Genomic DNA, 23,414 nt, shown 5'->3' on the forward strand with positions numbered 1-23,414 from the left:
CTCCTCTATCCACGCTCCTCACCCCTATTCATACTGCCCCTCTGGAAGATACGTTATGTCAGAGGAAATTTCACTCGGAAAAATAAAGTACAAAATTATATAGATTTATCCGTATTGCTAACAAGCACTGAATTCATTATCATGCCTACTTTCCACATGTGAGAAAAATTAAATATGATCTGTTTAAGGCTATCTATACATTGTAAGATGTGCATACTATCAAAGATTTTCTCATTAATCTCTAACATTACACATTAGACACATTTTTTCCTCTAAGATTACAATTTTATTAGATTTCTTCCTAAATATAAAGGCACATTAGGGTTTTTTTGTTTGTTTACTTATACCTGTAGTAGTATCATTTGAAATGAAAAGATACAACAAAATATTTGATTGGTGGAAAACTAATACTTCTAATTCTGACTTGTCACGGATGAGATGTCCTTCAAAGATGGTCAGTAGCAGTTGGATCTGTGAATCTCATAAGAGATAGAAACCTGAATATTATCTATCATATATGTTATTTAAAGCCTTGAAAGTGGATAAGACCACCAAAGGGGCAATGTTGGTAAGAAAGGAGAATGACATTGAAACAATTTGAGTCAAGCAGAGAGTAGAACAGTGGTTACCAGAGGCGGGGGTGGGAAGATGGATGGGCAAGGGAGCTGTTGGTTAAAGGGCACCAAGTTCCACTTCGGAGGAAGAAGTTCTAGTGATTTATTGCACAGCATAGTGACTGCACCTAATAATAATGAATTGTCTCAAAATTGCTAAAAGAATAGATTTTAAATGTCCTAAACACAAGGAAAAAACTATGAGAGGTGATGGATATGCTGACTAGCCTGATTTGATCATTCTGTAGCGCATACCCATATCATCTCATCTTCTGGTACTTCGTAAATCTATGCAATTATTTGTCAATTAAATTAAGTTTTATAAAAACAATTTGAGATCAAGAGGAAGAGGGCAGCAACAGAGACTAACAAGCAGTGGCCAGGGAAGCAGGGGAAGAACCAAGAAGGTGGTGGTAGTTGGAAGAAGAAAACATCTAGGAAATACCAGATGAGCCAGGACAACTCCTGCTGAGAGGTCAAGTAACCCAAATTTGGAAGAGTGATCTCTTGATTTGGCAACATGGGCTCCCCAGTGACCCGGGGACTAGCCAAGAGCAATTTTGAAGGAGGGCTAGAGAGCAGGAGCCCAAATGGAGTCAGGGAAAGAGCCTAGTTTAGGAGAAAGTGGGGGAAATCACTGGACAACCAACCCCTTCATAAAGGGGAACAGAAACAGACAGGGGGAGGGCAGGTGGCGATCCGACATCAAGAAAGGTTTTTTTGTTTGTTTGTTAAGATGGAAAATGCTTTGTGTAGCAAGTTGTGTGATGTTTGTACAGTGTTGGGAGTTGTCCAGGAAATTCATTGAGAGAAACTGATGATTTAGGAGAATAAGAGGAGAAATCTTAAGATGTTGTGGGAGGGGCAGCGCCTGTGGCTTAAAGGAGTAGGGCGTTGGCCCCATATACTGGAGGTGGCAGGTTCAAACCAGGCCCGGCCAAAAACTGCACAAAAAAAAAAAAAAAAAAAAAGACATTGTGGGAGATGGGATCTGGACGCTGTGAAAGGTTAACCTTTGATTATAACAGAAGCATTTCATCTACTGTAACAGGAGGAAGGTGGAAAACACAGGCATGGGTGGATAGAGAACATAGTACATGTCAATGTGTGGATGAATAGATGAGGGCATTATAATCTGACTGTTTCCATTTTTCTTAATTAAGTGCCCTGCATTGTTATCCTAATAAGGACTAACTTACATAAATGACTTTACATTAAAATGCTGAGAAATTTTAAAATAACCCAGTAGTTTTATACTTAAATTGATAATAGAAAGCAAGTTATTAAAGTAGCCCAGATTCATAGGTACAAAAACCAGGACTTTGTCTGTGAAAAATGAAGTTTTGTTGCAAGATCATTTCAGGGCATTATGCAGACACCTGCTTTAGTAGGTGTAGAAATGGCTAGTACGTTGCAGCACATGTATGTCCTAAACCACAGGGCAAACTCTAAGACAGTAACAGGCCAGAAATATTGCAGCTGAAAATATCCATCATCATGTACTATCGGGTTGACTCAACCACCACTAATAGTGTAAATGACCGTTACTCATGAATGAATGGAGGCTTACCTTTATCATTTATCAATTTATTTGTCAATTTAAAATCAAGATTTGACAATCTAAACCAACTGGAAATAATACTGATCGGGTATTTTTCACACAGAATATCCTGTCCTCCCTCGGACTGTGGACATGGCAGTAATCTTGAGTGCAGTGCTACATGGGAGCCAGGTGTCTTACACTGTGTGAGATCTCAGTACATTCTAGAAGTTCACTAATTTTATCTATGACTGTCAAACTATAGAAATCCTTGATAAATTATTACCCTTATTGTAGGTAACAGTGGAAGTATCAGGCTGTTCTCATTTGCCTGTAAGAACCAAAGAAAGTGTTAGAATTTTTAGACTTAGTCTCTCAGAACATACTCTGATAACCACGGTTCTCAGTAATCTTCCCTTATTCAGCAACTCTAAATCCTTGTAAAATTGCTACTTTACAGACAGCGATTACATTTGAAGCGATCTGAAGAAGGGAAAACGGACAGGCAAATAAGAGGATATTTTGCATTTAACTTTTGGGATTGTCTTTGCTTCCTGCTTTTAAATTTCGGCTTTGGCAATTACATATCTTTGATTTAAGAGAGGAAACGAAGAGGTGGCTGTTACAGGTGGCACCTGCCTACTTCTCACTCGGTAAGGCATACCTGGAGGGATGCGATGACTCACAGAGTGTCTAGGCTAGTGCTGCTTCTCGGGGTACATGCTCCATCTCTAGGAACTGTGCACCTTCACCTCACTGAGGGTGGAAGTACAGCTTTCTCCTGAAGGATTGAGGAATTGTGTAAAGATGCTGAACTGGGAGATAACACGGTTCGAATCACTTGTAGAAAGAGCACAGACCATGCTGTAGCTGGATGAGGACAGGAGAGGCTGAGTGAGACAGGGAGACTGAGTTCTCACTGTTGCAAGGTCTGGTGAGGCCCCTGACAAATGTGGAGGAGCAGATGGATTCACAAAACACTGATATTTTATATGTGGAAAACACAATGACTAAATAGCTGAGGACAGTGAGTCATCTACCAAGTGCCTTTTGGGTTTATAGGTACATAAAAGATGTAATCTCATAACACTGAGAGGCTAAAATAAGAAAATAGACAGGAGTCATGTCTGTCCTCAAGGCTAGATTTGGACACATTTTTATTTTCATTTGTGGTACTTTTCCTTCTCTATTCTTTGCTTATAAACAATTGGTAAGAAATTGCATTCTGTAAAGAACATTTTGTGGTTATCATTTGTGTTCTATCCTTTCCTTTTTCATTTGCTTTTAAGTACTCAGGATGTATAAGACATAAAGGAAGCACATAAGCAGCATTTAAATTCTTGAGGCTAATTTCAACTTTCCCTTGACATAACAGATTCTCTGCCAGACCTCATTCTTGTTTGTGTTGAAGTTTGTCCCACATAATCCTGCCGGTCTCCGTTTCCAGCCTCACAGTTTGATATTTATTTTAAGCAGCTGCTCTTGAAAGGTAGAATTTAGCGATGATTAAATGCATAAGGTGGATTTCCATTTGAGATCGGGGTTGCTGGGTAGCTTTCCTTTGAATACTTCTTTCATGCTTTTTCACCTACATTTTGGCTGTGAGAATAAATCTGGGAAAACTGCTGTTTGGCCTTTTAGTACATTGCCAGCGTTGGCAATTGCAGACTAACTGGTTTTGCACTAAACACTGCTGAAATAAAATAAATGAGTCTGATTAAAGCTTGGAACCCCTGAGCACTACAAATGTAAAACCATCAACAGATGCCATTTGCTGCCACTGAGGCTCCTCTGGCAGATGGATGAAAGTTAAACGAAAATTGCCCTATTTCTTTTTCTTTTGGTTCATTTGCTTTTAATGTTGTATGAAAAATACTGCCACGTCAGTTACAATAAACTTTCAGCAAATATTTCGTAGTTGTGTTGGGTATTCTGAGATCTTTGAAATTGTAGTCATACCATGTTTTATTAGATGAATTCATTGAACATATACAAACAAAGCCTTATCAATTTTCAAACTTTGTCTTTTTAAACTTTCTCATATTTTCAATATTAAAAGTAAGAAGGAGAAATGCTCATCAAATCTACACAATGGGCCCCAACATCTATCTTAACATCTCCTGAAGGGATCGAGGAATTGTTGAAAGATGGCAAACAACTGAGCATCTTAACGTCTCATGTTGGGCTGTAGCAGAGTAATAGCTATCACGTCCGTAATAGTTCCCATTCATCTACTTTTTGCATCTTTACAATGTGTTAGTTCCTTGCAAATCATTTCATCATGTACATACACATACACAGAAAGAGAATGGGGTTTGTATTGCTCAGTTTCATGACTTACGTACCATTTAATGTAATAACTAATAATTGGTTCTTAACTTGTGAGAACCAGAATGGCCTTAGCAGTCCATTCTATAATACTTAGATATTTTTCAGCATAGCACTAAGTGTTCATTTTACAGTTTAATTTAGTAGTTGATGTGTCTCCAAAGAAATCTGCAGTTTACCTTTTTTAAACTTTCTTTTGTGGCTCCTAAGATTATTTGGCAAATGATACTTGTTAGAGCAGATCAACAGGAAATTTCTGCGCAGTAAGAAGAATGGGGAAATTATCAGATAAATATCTAAGTAGTTGTTAAATTACCTAAAATATTTATCAGGAGAGATAATACATAATTTCACTGCTTTTTAACTTTGAAATTTATTGTTATTGTCACTTACAGGGTCAGGTTCATGTCGCTTTAGTTACTCAGACCCCAGCATCATTGTGTCCTATACGAAGAATAATTCTGCGGACTGGATTCAGCTGGAGAAAATTAGGTTGGTTATAATTTAAAGTATTTTCATAGATTCTGACATAGTTGGATTTCTACTTCTCCACGTGCCATTTTTCTACCACTGACTTTTTCTTCAGGGTTAAAAGTATTCTGGTTGTTAATGTGTTGAATGACGTGGATGCACATGTTCTGACCTCCTTGAGAAGAAGATAATGTTAAAAGTGCCATTTTCTGTTCAGAACTTCCCATCGTCAGTAGCACTTGTTCAACTGTTTTTGGCAGAAGTACATTTGGGATCCTAACCTTTCTGAGAGTATCCTCCACAAAGTAGCATTATTACATATTGCTCTAGGTGATCTGACTCCGGCCCGGGTATAGGCCTGGGAATACATAAGATGACCACCTACATTCCTTCCAGTCTGTCGTGATACTGGGTTAAGAGCTCTTGGGTCTTGGACATCTAATCTCTAGTTCCATCACTTCTCTTTGAACTTTCACTTCTAAAATTCTTTCATCGTAATTGTGATAAGACTTTTAAGCCTATGGTACGTTTTCTTTATTTAAAAAAAATTCTCAGTAAGAAAGTGAAGCAGTATGCTTGAGGAAAAAGAAACTTACTCATGTTAAAAATGTTTGATTAAACTACCCAAACTCAAATTCTCTTGACCACTTCTGTAGAGTTTACATGAGAAATAAAATTCAAATTGGATGTCTGATTTCAAGTATAAGATATTTAAAGGAAAAAATACCTTGAACATTTAGGAAGCGATTATTATGATTGGGGTAGTTCTTAAATTAGCATAACTTAAGTAGAATGTTTTTTTTATCAGTTTTGTCACAGTTTTCTTTCTTCCACAAGCTGTTTTACTTTAGGGTGGCAGAATAAATATTAGACTCTTAGTATAATATTAAACCAATTTATCCAAAGTTTCTATGGTAGTAGTATTAAATAAAAAAAGAAAGAAAAACTTCACAAGCCTAAGCTCGCTAGTCTAACCAGAAACAGAAGTGTTTCTAACTCATGGATTTTAATGAACTATCTCCCTTTGTATAGGACAAAATATAATTTATGGGCACCTGGTATAAGCTGAGTTCTAACATGCTGTGCCAATTATATAACACAACATTTTGCTATTCTTTTTCATTTCTAGTAGTTATGAGAATGTGTGACTATCAAAATTTATTTATATAAATGGCTTTAATCAAGACAGCATAAATATTGAAAAATTGGCCCATATCGCCATCGTTTTCTCTTGCTATAAATATGATAGTTCAAGTAAATCATAATACATATTTCTTGCAAGAAAACAGCTACATACTTTTGATATGACAAGTAATGAAACTGCACATTTAGTTACAACATAGAAAGATCATGTTCTGTTGATTCCATTTATTTTTTCACTAAATGGAGCTTTCAATTTTATACCGTCTACCAGACCATCATACCCATTAATCCAAATTTTCCCTACCATTGGTGACCAGAGTAAAAGTGTTTCTAATCACGACTTAAAACCAAAATCTATTCTCTTCATCAATTTAAATTCATTTTGAAACTAAAAGCATAGTCATCATGAATTATTTTAAAAGAAAAGGGAATTGATTACCCCCAAAGGTAAGGTACACCATCTATAACCTAGGCTGACAATTTTACGGATATATATGTGCTTCATTGGTGAGTGAAAAATATGGCTTTTCTCTAGTCCGTTCAAAACTGATTTATAGTAAGCCTAGGGTACCACTAGTTTGCATTTTAGTACCACTTTTAATCTTGGCAAGGGTAATCATTTTTACTCTAGCAGGTTTCTGCTTTGGTAGAAGAAAATGTTGAATAAAAATATTTTATTATATTGCAGAAGGGCCTCCATTCTAACAGATGTAGTCTAAAAATCATGTCAAATAATCTCATGTGTTTAAAGATTGATCTGCATGAAATTATAAAGAATTATTAATGAGAGCATTTCATTCTCATGTCAAATCTCACATTTCATGTAGAGTAAATAGGAAAACATATCTGGTTACAAGAAATACAGTAACTATTACATAAAGGCTGACGATTAAACATATGGCACAATGGCTTGCAATGGGTACAAAATTTCAAAGTAAGAACCAAATTAAGATCATGATTTTATTTTCCTCTCTTTTTTGCTTGTTATCAACTAAACTAAAATTTTTTAATATTGCATGTCTACATGGGCAAAACACTGTGCTGCATAATTTGATTTTTTTGTACCTGCCGGGACACTGTGTGCCATTTTCTCTTCAGTTTTTCCTTTACTGGCTTATTGGAATATACTGCGTTCCCCTCTTATGTTACATATAAACCTCCTGAGGGTATTAGTATCTGAACTGCTATCACTGGATGTAAAAATCTTAATAATCCACAGATATTAAAAGACTTAAGAGCTATAGTAGCACCAACATTTAATCTATAATGAATGGTACATTTTTTAGTTCACGAAACTATAATCTTAAGAAACAAAGTTCATCTCTAAGAAAGAAAAAGTTGACCTTGTTGAACCTCCCATCTTACCCTGTGTCCAGAGCTCCTTCCAACGTCAGCACAATCATCCACATCCTCTACCTTCCTGAAGATGCCAAAGGGGAGAATGTCCAGTTTCGGTGGAAGCAGGAGAACCTTCGTGTAGGCGAAGTATATGAAGCCTGCTGGGCCTTAGATAACATCCTGGTCATCAATTCAGCTCACAGACAAATTGTTCTGGAAGACAGTCTTGACCCAGTGGACACGGGCAACTGGCTTTTCTTCCCAGGAGCTACGGTTAAGGTTTGAGTTCTCTCTTGTTCCTTCTCCCTGCTAAAACCTAAAGCTTAATAAACTAAACTACATGAAAATAACTATTTTACCAAAACCACTATTAAAGGAATAGATAATATTCTTTACCTTACCCTGCCTTTTAAGGATGATGGAAAGTCATTAGTTTAAAAGCATTTATTTATTCATTTAACAAGTATTTTTGAAGACCCACTGTGCCATGTACTGGGCTTAACCCAGAGAATATAACCACAAAAAGGTAGATATGCCTCTTTCCATCATGTGGATGACAGTTTTGTGGGGAGGGAGTTAGACATGTCAACATGCAAGTACAAAATAGCCTAATTGTTCTGATTGGCTGGGAAAGTCTGGAGTGCTGAGGAAGTACAGTAGACAGTGCCAGTGCAGACGTGAGGGGTCAGAAAGGCCATCCAGGCAGAGACTTAGGGTAATTCGGAGTTGACCAGGTGGGAGGAATAGTATTGCTAGAATTAGAAGTTACATACGTGAAGGCTGTTTCTCAGGCTGGCTCTTTATGTTCCTCAACCCCAAATTAATATGTTGAAATACTAAAAAACTCCAGTAAAATGGTATCGGGAGGTGGTGCCCGTGGGGGGTGATTAAGGATAAGGGTAGTGCCCTCATGAATGTCATGAATGGGATAAGTGGCCTTATAAAAAGATCCCAGCAAGCACACTGAGAACAAGACTGGTGGGCCCTTACCAGCCACTGAATCTTCAGCACTCTAGTCTGGGACTTCCCAGTCTTCAGAACTATAAGAAGTAAAAGTTTGTTGTTTTAAGTCACCAAGTGTATGGCATTCTATGTAGCAGTGCAAACTAAGACAGGCCGAAAGGTGAGAGCACAGGAAGAATCTTGGACAAAGTTTGAAGTAGCCATCCAATACATTTTAAGTTGTGACTTGTGATAGAGAAGTCTAAACATGTGGCCAGTGACAAGGTCTTGAAGACCTGGCAAGCTGTTGTATAGTCCAGACTTTATCCTGCAGGTGATAGGAAGTTGCTGGAGTGCCTTGAATAAGAGCCTATAAATTTTGATTTTGAAATATCCTTGTGAAGATAGAGGACTGAAGGGAAGGGAGGAAGAATACATGCAGAGAGACCAAATAGGGGGCCAATCACAGGAGTTCAGTGGAGACCACATTGGCTAGAATTAGGCGAGAGAGGATGGGAAAATGTGGATGTACTTCAGAGATTTTTAGTAGAGAGAATTGAGAAGAAGCAGGAAGATGAAGTTTTGGGCAGCCAGGTGGATGGCAGTGCCAGTCACTGAAAAAGGACAGCTGGGAGGAGGAACTTGCACATGGGAAGTTGGTGAATTCATTTTGGTCGTGTCGACCTTTGATGATCTTGGGGTAGGTTAGAGGGATGGGTCAGAAGATCAGAGTAAGAACCATATTTGGCAATTATCAACTTTATGAATGGTAATTGAAATTATGGGCTTGGCCACCTAGGGAGGGAAGAAGAAATTGCACTTAGTACAAAAATGTTATTAGACCCTTAGCAAGACCCTCTCAAGTTTCCACTATATGTACATAAAGTACAAACACAGTTTGAATAGTCTTTTTGAAAGTACAAGACATCCTGGTCTGGAGGGGGATTTGATCACCAGAAGAGTACCAGGTAGAAAATAAAAATCTAAAGTGCTCACCTCCTTTTAATGATTCGAGTACCAGAAAAATACTTTGCGAATTATTTATCAAACCCTCAACACAGGAACTCTCCTGACATGAGTGACTTCTTGCTTAACAAATCAAACCCTGGTCATTTTCCTTCACAGTGAAATTACACCAACATATGGGCGTGAGGAACAGGCATCATCTTTGGCCAATATAAGCAATAAACGTTACGAAACTTTATTCTGAGGAAGAGTCTAAAGCCATTGCTTCTTTAAAGAGACTCCACGTTCACGTGAACATAGAGAAGGATGTTTGTTGGAATGGCTTATGTCATATCCCATGACACCTGATTTAAAAAGGATTTCTGCTGTCCTTGTTCAAGCACATGCATAAACTCAGGAGACCTGGGATTCTCATCCTTTTCCCATGATGATCATTTATCATTTGTTCCCAGTAACATTTACCTCATAAGCATACGCTTTCTGCCTCATTTTCAAGCCATTATACTAATCTAATTAGCTATTCAGCTTCTCAATGCATGTACTTTGGTACCACGCATGATAAAAATGCATGGAGTACAGTTTGCTTCAGCAGTTTTCATTAGATTAGAAGTTTGTGTGGAATATGCATTTGTGTTGCGGTCCCTCAGCTACTCATACGCTTACCAGTCACCAATTTGCGACTTGCCAAGTGATCTACATACTACAGAAAAAAATAATTGTAGAAATGACTTATATCTTTATCTTGGCTATTGGGTAGAATCATTTTTTGTTTTGAAAACTTCAAATAAGTGCAGTAACACAAGTGAAGAATTTTCCATTTTGACTTGGTTGCATGACAACCCTTTTGCTTTTTGTTTGAAACATCTGAGAATGAAAGAATTGCTTTTGTGAAGTGCTTTGGAGTTCTAGAAATAAAAAAAATGTTTAACTTTATTCAACTTCTTATCAAATACCGTTCTTTTACTTGGTTGCCTCTGAGGTGAAAATTGAATACAACCAATTAACAAGCATATCTGTGTTCCTATTGGTCACAAGACATGTTTTATTTATCTTTTCTATTTTATTTTTATATTTGTTATTTTTAATTATTATGGGTGTCGAATAGTTATATACATTTGTGGGGTATATGTGATGTTTTGAATACTAGAAGACAATGTAGATTAATCAAATCAGGGTAATTGGAGTATCTATCACCTCAGGCACTCACCATTTTTGTGCATGAGGAGCATTTTAATTCCACCCTTAGTTATTTTAAAGTATGCCCTAACATATTGATTATAGTCACTTTGTTGTACTACCAAATACTCTTCATTCTATCTAACTGTACTTTTCAGCCACCAGCCATCCCAAATTTATACCTCCCCGCTACCTCTCCTAGCTCTGGGAACCATCATTACTCTCTGTCTCCAAGACACCAGTTGTCTTAATATTTGGCTGTCACATATGAATGAGAACATGAGAGATTTGTCTTTCTGCGCTTGGTTTATTTCACTCAACATAATGTTCTCTAGTTCTATCCATGTTGCTGCAAATTCAAGATTTCATTCTTTTGTGGCTATGTAGTATCTGATGTGTTTATGTGCCACAGTTTCTATCATCCATTTATGCACTGATGAACACTCAGGTTGATGCCAAATCTTGACTGTTGTGAGTAGTGCTACAGTGAACATGGGAGTACAGATGTCTTTCTGATATACTGATTTCAGAATAGCCGTGGGATTGCTGAACCATATGGTAGCTCTATTTTTCGTTTTTTGAGGAACCTCTATTCTGCTCGCCATAGTGGCTGCACTAATTTACATTCCCACCAACAGTATATGAGGGCTCCCCTTTCTCCACATCCTCACCAGGAGTCATTGTTGCCTATCTTTCTGATAAAGCATTCTTGGTGGGGTGAGATGACTATCTCACTGTAGTTTTGATTTGCGTTTCTCTGATAACTAAAGATGTTGAGCATGTTTTCATATTCCTGTTGGCCATTTCTGTGTCTTCTTTTGAGAAATGTCTTTCCAGACCCTTTGCCTATTTTTAAAATTGGATTATTTGATATCTATCTTACTGAGTGGTTGGAGCTCCTTATATATTCTCATTATTAATACCTTGTTAGATGGGTAGTTTGCCAATATTTTCTCCCATTCTGTGGGTTGTCTCTTCCCTTTGTTGATTGTTTTTTTTCTTGTTGTTGTGTAGAAGCTTTTCAGCTTGATGGGATCCTTGATGCTTTGGTTGCTTCTGCTTTGGGTGTATTAGTTAAGAAATCCTTGCCCAGAGTAATATCCTGAAGCATTACCCCAATGTTTTTATTTAGTAGTTTCATAGCTTCAGTTCTTAGATTTAAGTCTTTAATCCATTTTTATTTGATTTTTGTACATGGTGAGAAATAAGGGTCTAGCATAGCATATGGGTATCCAGTTTTTCCAGTACCATTTATTGAAGAAACTGTCATTTCCCCACTGTAAGTTCTTGGGACTTTTGTCAAAGATAAGTTCACCATAGATGTGTGGATTTATCTGTGGGTTCTCTGTTCTGTTCTAATGATTTATGTGTCCGTTTTTATGCCAGTACATGTACCGTGCTGTTTTGGTTACAGCAGCTCTATGGTATAATTTGAAGTCAGTAATGTGATTCTTCCAGTTGTGTTGTTTTGGACTCAATATAGTTTTGGCTATTCAGGGGCTTTTGTAGTTCCAGATAAATTTTAGGATTATGTTTTCCATTTTTGTGAAGAATGTCATTGGTATTTTGGAGATTGCATTGAATCTGTAGATTGTACTGGGTAGTATGGAAATTTTAATAATGATGATTCTTCCAATCCATGAGCATGGAATATCTTTCCATTTTTTTGTGTCCTTTTCAATTTCTTTCATCAATGTTTTATAGTTCCATTATAGAGGTCTTTCACTTCTTTGGTTAAATTTATTCCTAGGTATTTTATTTCATCCATAGCTATTGTAAGTGGAATTATTTTCTTGATTTTTTTTCAGTTTGTTTACTGGCTACCTTTTTTGTATGTTGATTTTTCTATCCTGTGACTTAACTGAATTTTTTATCAGTTCTAATGGTCTTTTGTGAAGTCTTTAAGTTTCTCTAGTTATAACATCATATTGTATGTAAACAAGGATAATTTGACTTCTTTCTTTTTAATTTCATATCCTTTCCTTTTTTTTCTCTTGTCTGATTGTGCCAGCTATAACTTTCAATACTATGTGGAATAAAGTTGGTATCCTTGGCAAGACATTTTTTAAACTTTGCTTTATGTTGGACTTTTGATTTTAAAGGCTGTATTTGTTTATTCAACCTACTCATTAGACATTTCCTAGCTGTTTCCATCTTAACTAAATCAAAGAATGAGTCTAACAACAATCAAGAGAATGTTCTTAATTACATTGTAGATATACTCAAGGAAAAATTTCTTAGCACTTATACACCTATAGGATTATCACTGGCCAAGTAATAACAGCTATTTTTTTTGAGCACTTGTTCTTCTTGGCACTTATGATCACACACACACACACACATATACATGGGTATATGTATTGTCTTGGCCAGTTTTATGATGCTGAAAACAGAATACCACAGACTGGGTAATTTATAAAGACAAAGAGTTTATTTGGTGAATTATTCTGGAGACTTAGAAGTCCAAGGCCATGTGTCAGGCATTTGAAGAAGGCCTTTGGGTTGTATTATTCCACAGCAGAAGGCAGAAGGGCCAATAGCATATGAAACAGAGAGAGGAACACATCCCTTTATTGGGAGCCCACCAAGATAACTAACCTACTCCTGTGATGATGACATTAATCTATTCATGAGGACCGAGACCTCATGACCTCATCACCTCCTAAAAGTGTCACCTCTTAATATCGTTACAATGGCCATCATAACATGAGCTTTGGGGAAAATATTCAAGCCACAGTTATATTTACAGATAGACATGCACGCATACACGATATATCTGTTATCTCCTGTAACTTGACCTTTGCAAACCTACAAAGAACATGCTATGGTGCTATTTTAACCCCATTTTTCATATGTGGAAAGTAGAGTATAGGGGTGTTTAATAACTTGTCCAAAATACAGCTCTCACTAGTGGCAGGATCAGGATTCAAATATAGAAATCTGACTTCAGAATTCTTGCTCTCAGTTCCCACATAGCTTTGCTCTTACAAGTAGTACATAAACTGATGTGCTTTATGACTTGTTTTTCTTCCCAACATCCACCTATTCAATTATTTGCCCACATTTCCCCCCATCACTCTGGCTATACATTAAAAGATTCTTGTTTGTCTCATATTTCTTGATCTTGCTCCAGCTTTGTTCCATACGTACAGGGTGTTTCTTCTGCCAGATGACTGATTTTTTGTATACTAGAATTTAGTAAGCTCAGTCCATATACCATCTGTGTCCCTCCCTTCTACATTGTAATAGCTGATTTTTTTGTCAGAATTCTAGTTACTAAACCACCTCAGGTATTGACTGGTGAACTAAAGTGAACTTAGGAAGGTTTAAGAACTAAAATATTTCCTTTATGATGGCAGGAGGCATTTTCAGTAACCCAAGTAGGATGTGTAGGGGGTATGCAACCATAAAGAAAGAAAAATCAACAGTCTAATGTAGCCAAATACCTGACAAGGATGTTAGAGCCAAGGGTCATCCAAAGAGATGCCACTGACAAAAACTCCAGCATCACTCCCTAACACAAATTACATTAAGCTACTTCCAAACTCAAGACCTCCCATGACTTCCTACAGAGACCTCGAGGATTCAGGCCAAATCTCTACCTTATAATTCTAGGCCCTTTCCAGTCCTGGCCCTGCCTCACTTTTCATCCTCATCTCCTACCCCACTGCTCCAACATCACAAATACAACTCAGAATTTCATACTTTCATTCTACTAGGTGTGGTTTTCCACCCTTCTCTTTTCTCTGCCCAGTAGTTCTTCTCTATCCTTAGGGGCCCAGTTCAAATGCCATTGTCTCTGGGGTGTTTGCATAGTTTGTGTCATCCTCCTCTCTGTGCTAGTGCAGCTATTAGGCCAAACAAACAGGTCTTGGGGTGAGGACTGGCTCCAGGAAACAATGCCGTTCTTTTTCCAGTGACCACTCAAATTTGCCTTGCAACTCCTTTTACCCTGCCCTGCAAAAACTGTCGTCTAATCACTTCAGTCTCCCAAATATCTCAATTCAGTATCAACAATGATCATTTAATTCTAATAATACAAACTCCAAGTTTTACCCACAACCTCTCTCCTCCCCCAGCCTAGTTCTACTGTAGCAGAAATGGAGATAGCAGTCAGCTCCTTCTCCCTCCCCACCACCCCCAACTAGTTTCAGCCTCTGAACCTTCCAGGGCTTGGTCTGGAGGAAGGAGAAGCAAGAGGCAAGTATGATTGTGAGCTGGTGTTATTGATTACTGAGCCTGGCAAGTTATCAGAGCTGGCTCTCTTTTAAGTCTACCAATAGATTATTTGGAACTTTCCACTCCTCAAAGCTGGGGCTCTCTCACCCGCAGTTCCCCAAAGCATCTCACAGGCAGGTGAAGCCTGCTTCCTCTGACTAATGAACACAACTTCATCGTGCTAAGGGCACCTTGCCCCTTCATGGAGCCCTTTGGGGCAGGATCTTAGACAACCTAGATTGGACTACCTCTGTGTGCAGGGACATTTGCCTGGTCGATAGTAAACACTGACCTACAATTTGTCATCAGGAGGAGAATTTTGCCTTCTAGTGCAGCCCACTTTTTACTCAGCCACCTGCCAAGCAACTCCAGGCCCTGGTTCACAGGTTAATTGCACACACAGCAAGCCCTCCGAGTGTGTCCTTGAAGTCCTGTGCACTGGGCTTGAGAGGTGCTCTCCATGTTCATATGAACATAGGTGGGACTCACAGGTCATGAAAAGCTTTCACAGTAAATCTTCTTTCTATGGTCCAATTCCTGCCCACATAAACTTCAAGCTTGTACCCCTCAGTGTGAGTGCTCAAGCCATCTTGCCAGCTCCTTTGCTATGTCCTTTGGTCCATGGCCTAACTCTGGAGTGTGGAATGGTTGCCTCTTAGTTCCTGGGACCTCAGTCAAAACTGTGGCTAAACTAATTCCATTGCTGCGTCAACTGCACCATCACATACCTTTATGACAGCATTTACCACAGCGCTTAGAGTTGTTTATATTTTTGTCTCCCTAGTTAGAATGTTAGCTTCTTAGTCTCAGGGAATATTGCAACCATTTGTGAATCCCCGGTGTTTAGTGCATGATAAATTGTAATAGATGTTAATTAAGTGAAGGAAAAGTTGGGAAAAAATACTAAGAAGATCTTGTTTGTAAGCAAAGGATATGAATTTTCATTTCTTTTCTTCTTTTTTTTTTTAAGTTTTTGGCTGGGGCCAGGTTTGAACCCACCACCTCCAGTATATGGGGCTCCTACTCCTTTGAGCCACAGGCACCACCCCCAAGAATGTGAATTTTCTATTCAGGGATAACTTAAAGGCACTGAAAATGTGAATGAGACTAGATACAGCACAACTATTAAATCTTCCTGGGCTCAAATCTTGGCTAGCCACGTGGTCTCAGGTAACCTACTTAACCTGTCAGTGTCCTCACCTGTAACAGGAATAATGATAGTATCTACCTCTTGTTGTCATGACTAAATAAGAAAATACAAGTGAAACCCTTAAAATAGTGCCTGGCTCAGAAAAGGCTCAATAAATGTATATTTTCTTCATTTAAAGCTGAGAATAAACTCTGCAAGGAAACAAATACAGGACAGTGAATGGAAGGCAAAGGACTGAACTGACACCTCCAGTTGTGAGAGGAGAGAAAGTAATAGGATAGGGAAAATATGGGCTTCACAAATAATGTTATCATCACGTGTCACTGAAATAATGACAGAATCAAATGTACTGATTGATTAGATTGGACACAAACGTCACCCATAGTATAACCTTTGTCAATCAAAATAAGACACAGTTTTCATTAGAATTAAGTTTTAATGCCATTCATGCAATAGAAATATTAATAGTACTTTTTATTATTACCTGTGAGTGATTTTTTAAATGTTACTATTAATAAAATAAGGTAATATAGAATAGTTGGTATGTAAGGCTGATGACCTTGAAAATGTTTAAGGGAAGCAGTTGAAATAAGATTGGTAAAAATGAATCATTGTCATTCACAGTACATCTTTCTCTTGTTTTCTTTAGATATGTCTTTCCATTTCTTTGGGTATATTAATCTATTTCATCTGAGCCTATCCTTTATCACAAGTAGGGCAGAATGATACAATACTAAATAGAGTAATTAGCATAGGAGTTTATATGAATTGCAATTATAGGTCACCAGTTTAAATCTACGCTAGGTTGATAGAAGGCCATTACCATCTGTTGTCTTCTCAGTAATTAATATGAAATACATGTATAACACTGTTAGCCTTCAATGTGGAACCTGGCCTTATACGTGTTGTGCTTTTTGACTTGGGCTTGGTAAGCTGAGGAGGACAGTACATGGTTACAGAATTCTATGAACTTTCTGTATAGCCATGTGTGTTTCTCCTCCTTTCTCTTTCCAAGTCTGTGGCCTTGCATGATTCATTTTTTGAGTTTTGTTTTGTTTTTTTCAGAGAACTTGCCCATGTAGAAGAAAAGGTGCATTGTATTCTTATTGTGCTTCTAATTACTATCATAATTTTTTATTTCCCACAAATCCCTCAGTAGCCATTTGTTCACCACCAAGTAGGTGGGGCTTTAAATGCCAGTAAATATAGTGCTGCAAGCCCAAAAGCTCCCCAGAGCACCACCCTCATTAGTAATCTCCCAGAATAAGCAGATCAAGTGCTCAGCAAGGAAAGGCGCCTTACGCTCACTCAGTAGTAAATCACCTGTCTTAATTACTGGTTGCAGTGATTCTGCCTTCTTTTCTAGAATATCGTATCTTTTTTTTGTACTTTTGTACATGATTTCTTCATAATCAAGTATTTCCCAGTTGCTCTTATTCTAAAGATATGGGGAATCATGTGTCAGTTCACCTTCTGCAGTTGCTCCAATAGCTATGGTTACCACTGCCGTGCCTTCATTAGATGGCTGTGGGCATTTGCACCACACTGAAGAGAGAGTGGCTGGCTGTGGTGGCAGGAGGTCTGCTTGCGGTCAGGAGTTCAAAAACAGCTTGGGCACCATAATGAGAACCCCTTCTCTATACAAATCAAAATTAAAAACAAAAAAAGATAGCCTGTAGTCCTAGCTACTTAAGGGGCTGAGGCAAAAGGATTGCTTAAACCCAGGAGTTCAAGAACACAGTGGGTTATGAGTGTGCCACTGCACACTAGCCTGGGTGAAAGAGCAAGACTTGATCTTAAAAAAAAAAAAAAAGAAAGAAAGAAAGAACAAAGGAAAAGAGGGAAAGTCACATTCTTCCTACCTGAAGTGGGGGAATGATTGATCTCAAGAAACTTCTGGCACACCAGCTCTGTGAGGATGGTCTTAGTGTTGTCATCAAGGTTTAAAGGACATGGACAGATTCTTTGTACTGGGCTTCTTCCATTTTAAGACATACAGTATCAAGAAGTAACATTTCACCTATAGGAGAATTCTCATATCCAATGATAGTTACAGTAGTATGAACACTGTATAGATCAGTGGTTCTCAGCCTGTGGGCCGTGACCCACAAAAGCTGTATTAAAGGGCCACGGCATTAAGAAGGTTGAGAACCACTGATACAGATACTGGATAGTAATAAATAGTAACCATAGTTGTGACAAATAATAGTAATAACAATAGTGATGGTAGTATTGATAGCATTTCATGAACACCTTGTAGGTGCCAGCGTGACAAGGAAGGCCTTGCCCTCAAGTTTTGTGTATGTAGTAAACAAACATTGAGTGTATGTAAAACCCTGGATCCTCAGCGTTTAATTTTCCTTAGTCACTCTCGAAGCATCTGGAAGACCATAAAAGTCATCTCTTTCCAACTTCTCAAACATATATCCTGTACTCTGAGAAAATTATTAATTTCAAGTTCAAAGACAAGCCTTACACGGAAGTTTTCAGGGGGGTAGTGTGGAGCGGCTGCAGCTGCCTGCTTTCCAAAGCTGCCATCAAAGAGAGGAGCTGCAGAGGTCAAGAAAGCGCTTGGAGAACCCGGGGATAATTGATTTGGAAAGAGCTGGGGGGCGGGTGTTGTTACTTTTTGTTTTCCTCATCCTTTAATGGTACCCCATGAAACAGAATTTCTGAATGGATCGATACTCCACGGAGGTGAATACTGTCAGGCAGCTGCTTCATTTGCTTGGTTGTTTACTCCCATCTTTGGCAGCAGCCAAAATTTTTCTTTCGAAAGCATGAATCACCCATGGCCACTTGATATCTCTGTGTGTGTATGAGTGTGTGCAAACAAGAGAGAGGGTGCTTTGCTCACTTGCCATTAATAAATGCTCATATCTGCCTGGCTAGGCTGGTTACCTTCACCCTGGAAAGGCATAAATCACTGGCTTCTGTCAACTCTGGAATTGACCCACAGATTAAATGCAGATCACCACGAGATAGCTGCAGCTCCACATATTTTTTATTTTTAAGAAATCTTCCTACTCTGATTGCTGTGCCTGCACCTGCTAATCTTTTTCTATTTATTGCCCTGGTTCACTGTGTGGGTAGCAAAAAATCACAGATTACCTCTTCTACACGTTTATATCAACTTGTGTTGAGAAGTAAATCAGCGGGGAAAGTCCAAGATTCTGTTAGGAAAGTTTATCCTTTAGAACGGGCTGTGATTTGATCACATACATTTAAAAGATATTCCCTTAAAAGTCATTTATTGGTTTTTGCAAATTTATACCAAGGATTCGAAGTAACTGAATTGCAGGCTGTAGAAGGGCCGTTTTTAATCTTTACTGCTGCTTTGAGTTTGACTGCTTCCTTTTCCCACATTTGCTATTGATAAATATCCAATAGTGAAGACAGTTTTACTAACAAACACCACAAGTCCCCAATGAAGACAATAGCCATTAGGTAAATCAGCAACCCAGTAAGGGGAAGCTTTAAGTCAGAACAGGGGTCTATTAATTTTCTTATTGCTCTCACACATTAATGTACTTGCCATATTCATTGCCCCAATAAATACTGGGCAAGTCTTCAGTCCTGGTTAAGAATAAAAGCTTTTATTCTGGGCCTCTGCTATCACTTCTTGAATACTCTTGTCACCAATCGCTGAATCATCAATAGCGATGAAAAGGTCATTATGTCCAAATTATGAAAAAATATAAACTAATTTGTCAGAAAAATTTGAAGTCTTAACACAAGTTAAGGCTAATGAAAAAGAATCTAAGGTCTACATGGTGAAATAGAAGATCACACTCAAAGTAGAATTCATTTTTAAACCTACTTTCGGGGAATATATAATCTCCTGGCAGAGCGAAACCTGCCTACTGTAAAATGTTGAAAAGCTTTCAGTGATTTATCAGATGATTTTGTTTCCTTGGAGTAAAGGACAAAAAGGAGAAAATCAGATTTGCTTTCCAGAAATGTGGTTTGCAGCTTGCTGTACTGGAAACTATCTAGTCTGTAACTCGAGGGATGGATTTGAGTCCTGGCTGTCTAACGAGGATAAACCTGAGCTCAGTGAGACTTGTAGCTCGTCCATGTTCCCATGTCTTTTTCCATTAAGGATCGGAACGTGAACTATGATTTTCTGGCCAGATGCCAGCTTGGTTAATTGCATGCTGTCTACCTGAATTCCCTTTGCTTGGGGTGTTATGCACTTCAGATTGTGTTGCACCATTGTCATGTTTCCCCCAAGAGGTGGGTGCATGATATTGTAAAATGAGCCAGAATATAATTTGTCAAGCTAATAAGAGTACTTTGGGGATGAAGGGTTAAATGTAAGTATTGTGTTTTTCACCATTTCCCCCAATGAGGCCTATTTGTACAGTAATTAATGTGGAATAGCATTAGTGAAACGTGGAAATGAGCCAGCTCACCCCGACAAGAGTGGTAATAACAGAGAAACAACTAATTTTGATAAATTATGCAGAAAATAATCGTTTAAACAAATACCCCGAGCCTCCCTGCCTAATTAGTGCACCAATTGTTTTGTTTTGTTTTGTAGGTCTGAAGCAGCCACGTTTAGTCACTAATTGAATTAACACTATATCCAGTGGTAAACTTGATTTTATTCTATAGGAACATGATTTTTAATTCGTTGATCAATGACCTTTTCATTTTTTGGTATCCCAAAGGAAAACAGACCTTCTGAGGTCTATTTGGTTTGGCTCTTCTGAAAAACAACAATAAAAAGTTCTCTATATCCACAGAAAATGTCACAGAGGACAGTGAAGATACGGCTACCCAAAGCAACAAATTAGCAAAGGGCATTTTAAGAAAATACGTATCTCTGAAGGAAACATCACACCTTTGAAGTCCAGGAATCTCAGAAAGAGACTTCACAAATATTATCATGACACTGTCTAAGGCTTCAATTTGTAAAGCGTTAAAGCTTAGACTTCTGTGAATGTTTCCAGTCTTCATATTAAGCTTATGAATTTTTCCTTATATGAACATTTAATACATACTACATTTCCTACACGAGAGAAAAACATAACTACATTAAAACAGGCAGCAATGGAGGAGGAGTAAAGGGGAGGGGAAGGAGGGAGAGGGTTTGGTGTGCTAATACCTAGCAGGCACTGTGTAAGGGTACATGGCACACCTCCCGGGTGAAGGGCTCAACCACAGCTTGGACTCTACCTAACAAATGCCAACAATGTAGTCTAATTGTTCGTACCCTTATATCAATCTGAAATTTTAAAAAATAGTAACATTTTCTGTCATTTTTGTAGCTATCACTGCACCTGGCACCATATCTTACATAGTGACATTCATTAAAGTAAGGTTCTTTAAATGAATAACTGAAGACTTGGGACAAAAAAAATGAGAGGGAAATAGCATTTTCAGGTTTCCTAAGATTCAGCAGTCCTTAGGTGGGCATGTTCCCTGCAAGATTTCATCTAATCCTCACGAAAATCCCCATTTCACAGACAAAAAGACAGAGTCTCAGAGATGCCATCTGGCTTCCCCAGGATCAACAGCTTTGAGTTTCAAAGCCAAGTCTGTTAAACCATAAAACCTGGCCCTTCAGCCTCACAGTACCTTGCAGGCTCCCACCTTGAGTCTGGCACCGTTGGCCTTAATTTGAGGAGGCAAGTCTGAAAAACCTCACACACTGTGAAAGTCAAGTTGATCCCCAAAGACAAGGTTAACAACCGCCCTATGGAATTTTACATTGTTATTCTTTCTCTCATTACTCCAATTCAAATCTGTCAGTATTGCCATTTTAGAGTTGTCATAACCATTGCCAAATAATTATACACTTGTCACAAGATATACCATAAACTGAATCTTTATAAATCTTACTATGAAGTAGTTCAAATGTGAATGCTTAATGAATCCAGGAACTAATGAGAATAAAAAACACTCTTTCAGCTCCCCAAGATTCACTTACCACGGTTGAGTCTATTGTGTTGACTAGAGAAAAATGCTCCTCAGCCTCCTGCACCTGGACTGTGTTCATAGCCAACTTTTCAGATTTTTAACTGGCATTAAATTGCCTAGAAATTGAATATGGAGAAAATGATAGAAATTCGTTTTGCCTCCTGACAAAAATTATTCTCTTCCTATTTTAATTTTTCTTTAAAAAAAAAAATAACATGAAAGACTGTACCTTTAAAGACCATTGAACCAGGATGTAGGTAATACGTATTTCTGTCTGATAATGTTTATAACATAGTAAAAGACTTCAGAAGCACAGTGATACGTAGGCTGTAAGTCGGCCCATTTCTAACTATGCAAGCACATACCTCACTCTAATCCAGAAATTCCTATCCCAGTATATTTTGTTTCCAGCCAGACAGTAGCTAATTTATGGCTCTGCCAACAATGCCATTTTAATTAATTTTATTCATCTTATTTCTCTTTCCTCTGTTCCTCATATCTCATCTGTTTGCATTGCCTAGATTTTAATTAAAAAACCTCTCCTCTCTAAGGAGCAATCTGAAGTGGCAAAAATAATCACTTAAAATATTACAGTCATTAAAAAATTGGCTGTGGTGAAAGCCATGCATTTTCAATTTTCCTACAAATGATGTTTTAGCTTCCTTTTAAAGCGCACTTTGTATCTGAATTGTCTGCCACCAGCCAGCTTGGCTATCAAAAATGGTCTTCCAGCTGGGTGGGCTGAGTGACAACTCCTTAATGGAGGAAATGGATGGTGCTCTGCTTGTGTGGAGGGAAGGCATACCAGGCAGATTTCGTTCCATCTGCCACCAGCTCTCTGCAAGCTGGCATTGCCCAAATGCCCAATGTACTCATTCCAACAAAAAAGATATCGTCAAAAAATAAATTGTAAGGCTACAGATGCCTGAAAGGATCATCAGGGCCTTTAGACCCCAGGGAGATAATATTAAGAAGGGCCTGAATGTTCACTTTTGATGAAAAGCTAATAAAACAATGGTGGAGGCAATTGTAAGTGCTTGTACAAGTACAGAGGTGAAGTCATTAACATCTTCAGCAGAGTAGAAGGAGCAGCCTTAGAAATACACTGTCCTGAATGGTGGCCAAGGACTTGTTATACTGAGGAATTTGCACTGATGTTTCCTGTTGATGATTTTCTGAATGGCAAATTCTAGTCATTTAGTTACACTGTGTTCTGCTTGTCAAGCAAAGGAAATCCATTTAGCAGAAAAGTAGGAAAATGTTTTTGATTGACAAAGAGAAACACATAAGGATTATGCTTAAGGGATTTAAAAAATTGGAATTCTGCTAGCACGTTAAAGTGTAAAATGTTTGCCGTGGATCAGTGCTAAAATAATGAAACCAGTACAAATTATAATTAAAATAATGATGATGTTTAGAAGGCTAGAAATATAAAGGAAAATTTAGAGTCGTGTGCAGAATTGTTACCTTTATTTTGCCCCAAATAAATGCTTAGTTACCTGATATTTACTTACAATAAGTCAATCAAAAGATATGACTCAGGAAGTCAGATGTGATTTATAATCATTTGCTCAAGAAAATCTGGTAGCTTTTCATGATGCTG

The 23,414-nt window shown here is 38.0% G+C and overlaps 1 protein-coding gene across 2 annotated transcripts in view; it reads left to right on the forward strand.

Moving 5' to 3' along the window:
• The window catches only part of RELN (reelin), a 479,973-nt gene that overhangs the window by 254,314 nt on the left and 202,245 nt on the right, over positions 1-23,414 (forward strand). For both annotated transcript variants that reach the window (XM_003782608.3, XM_023518943.1), the window contains 2 exons: positions 4,878-4,974; positions 7,473-7,713. In XM_003782608.3, the coding sequence (XP_003782656.1) occupies positions 4,878-4,974; positions 7,473-7,713 (338 nt within the window). The remainder of the gene's footprint in view (positions 1-4,877; positions 4,975-7,472; positions 7,714-23,414) is intronic.

Source organism: Otolemur garnettii, unplaced genomic scaffold (assembly GCF_000181295.1).
Source record: "Otolemur garnettii isolate 467f Iridium unplaced genomic scaffold, OtoGar3 scaffold00005, whole genome shotgun sequence".
Lineage (NCBI taxonomy): Eukaryota > Metazoa > Chordata > Mammalia > Primates > Galagidae > Otolemur > Otolemur garnettii.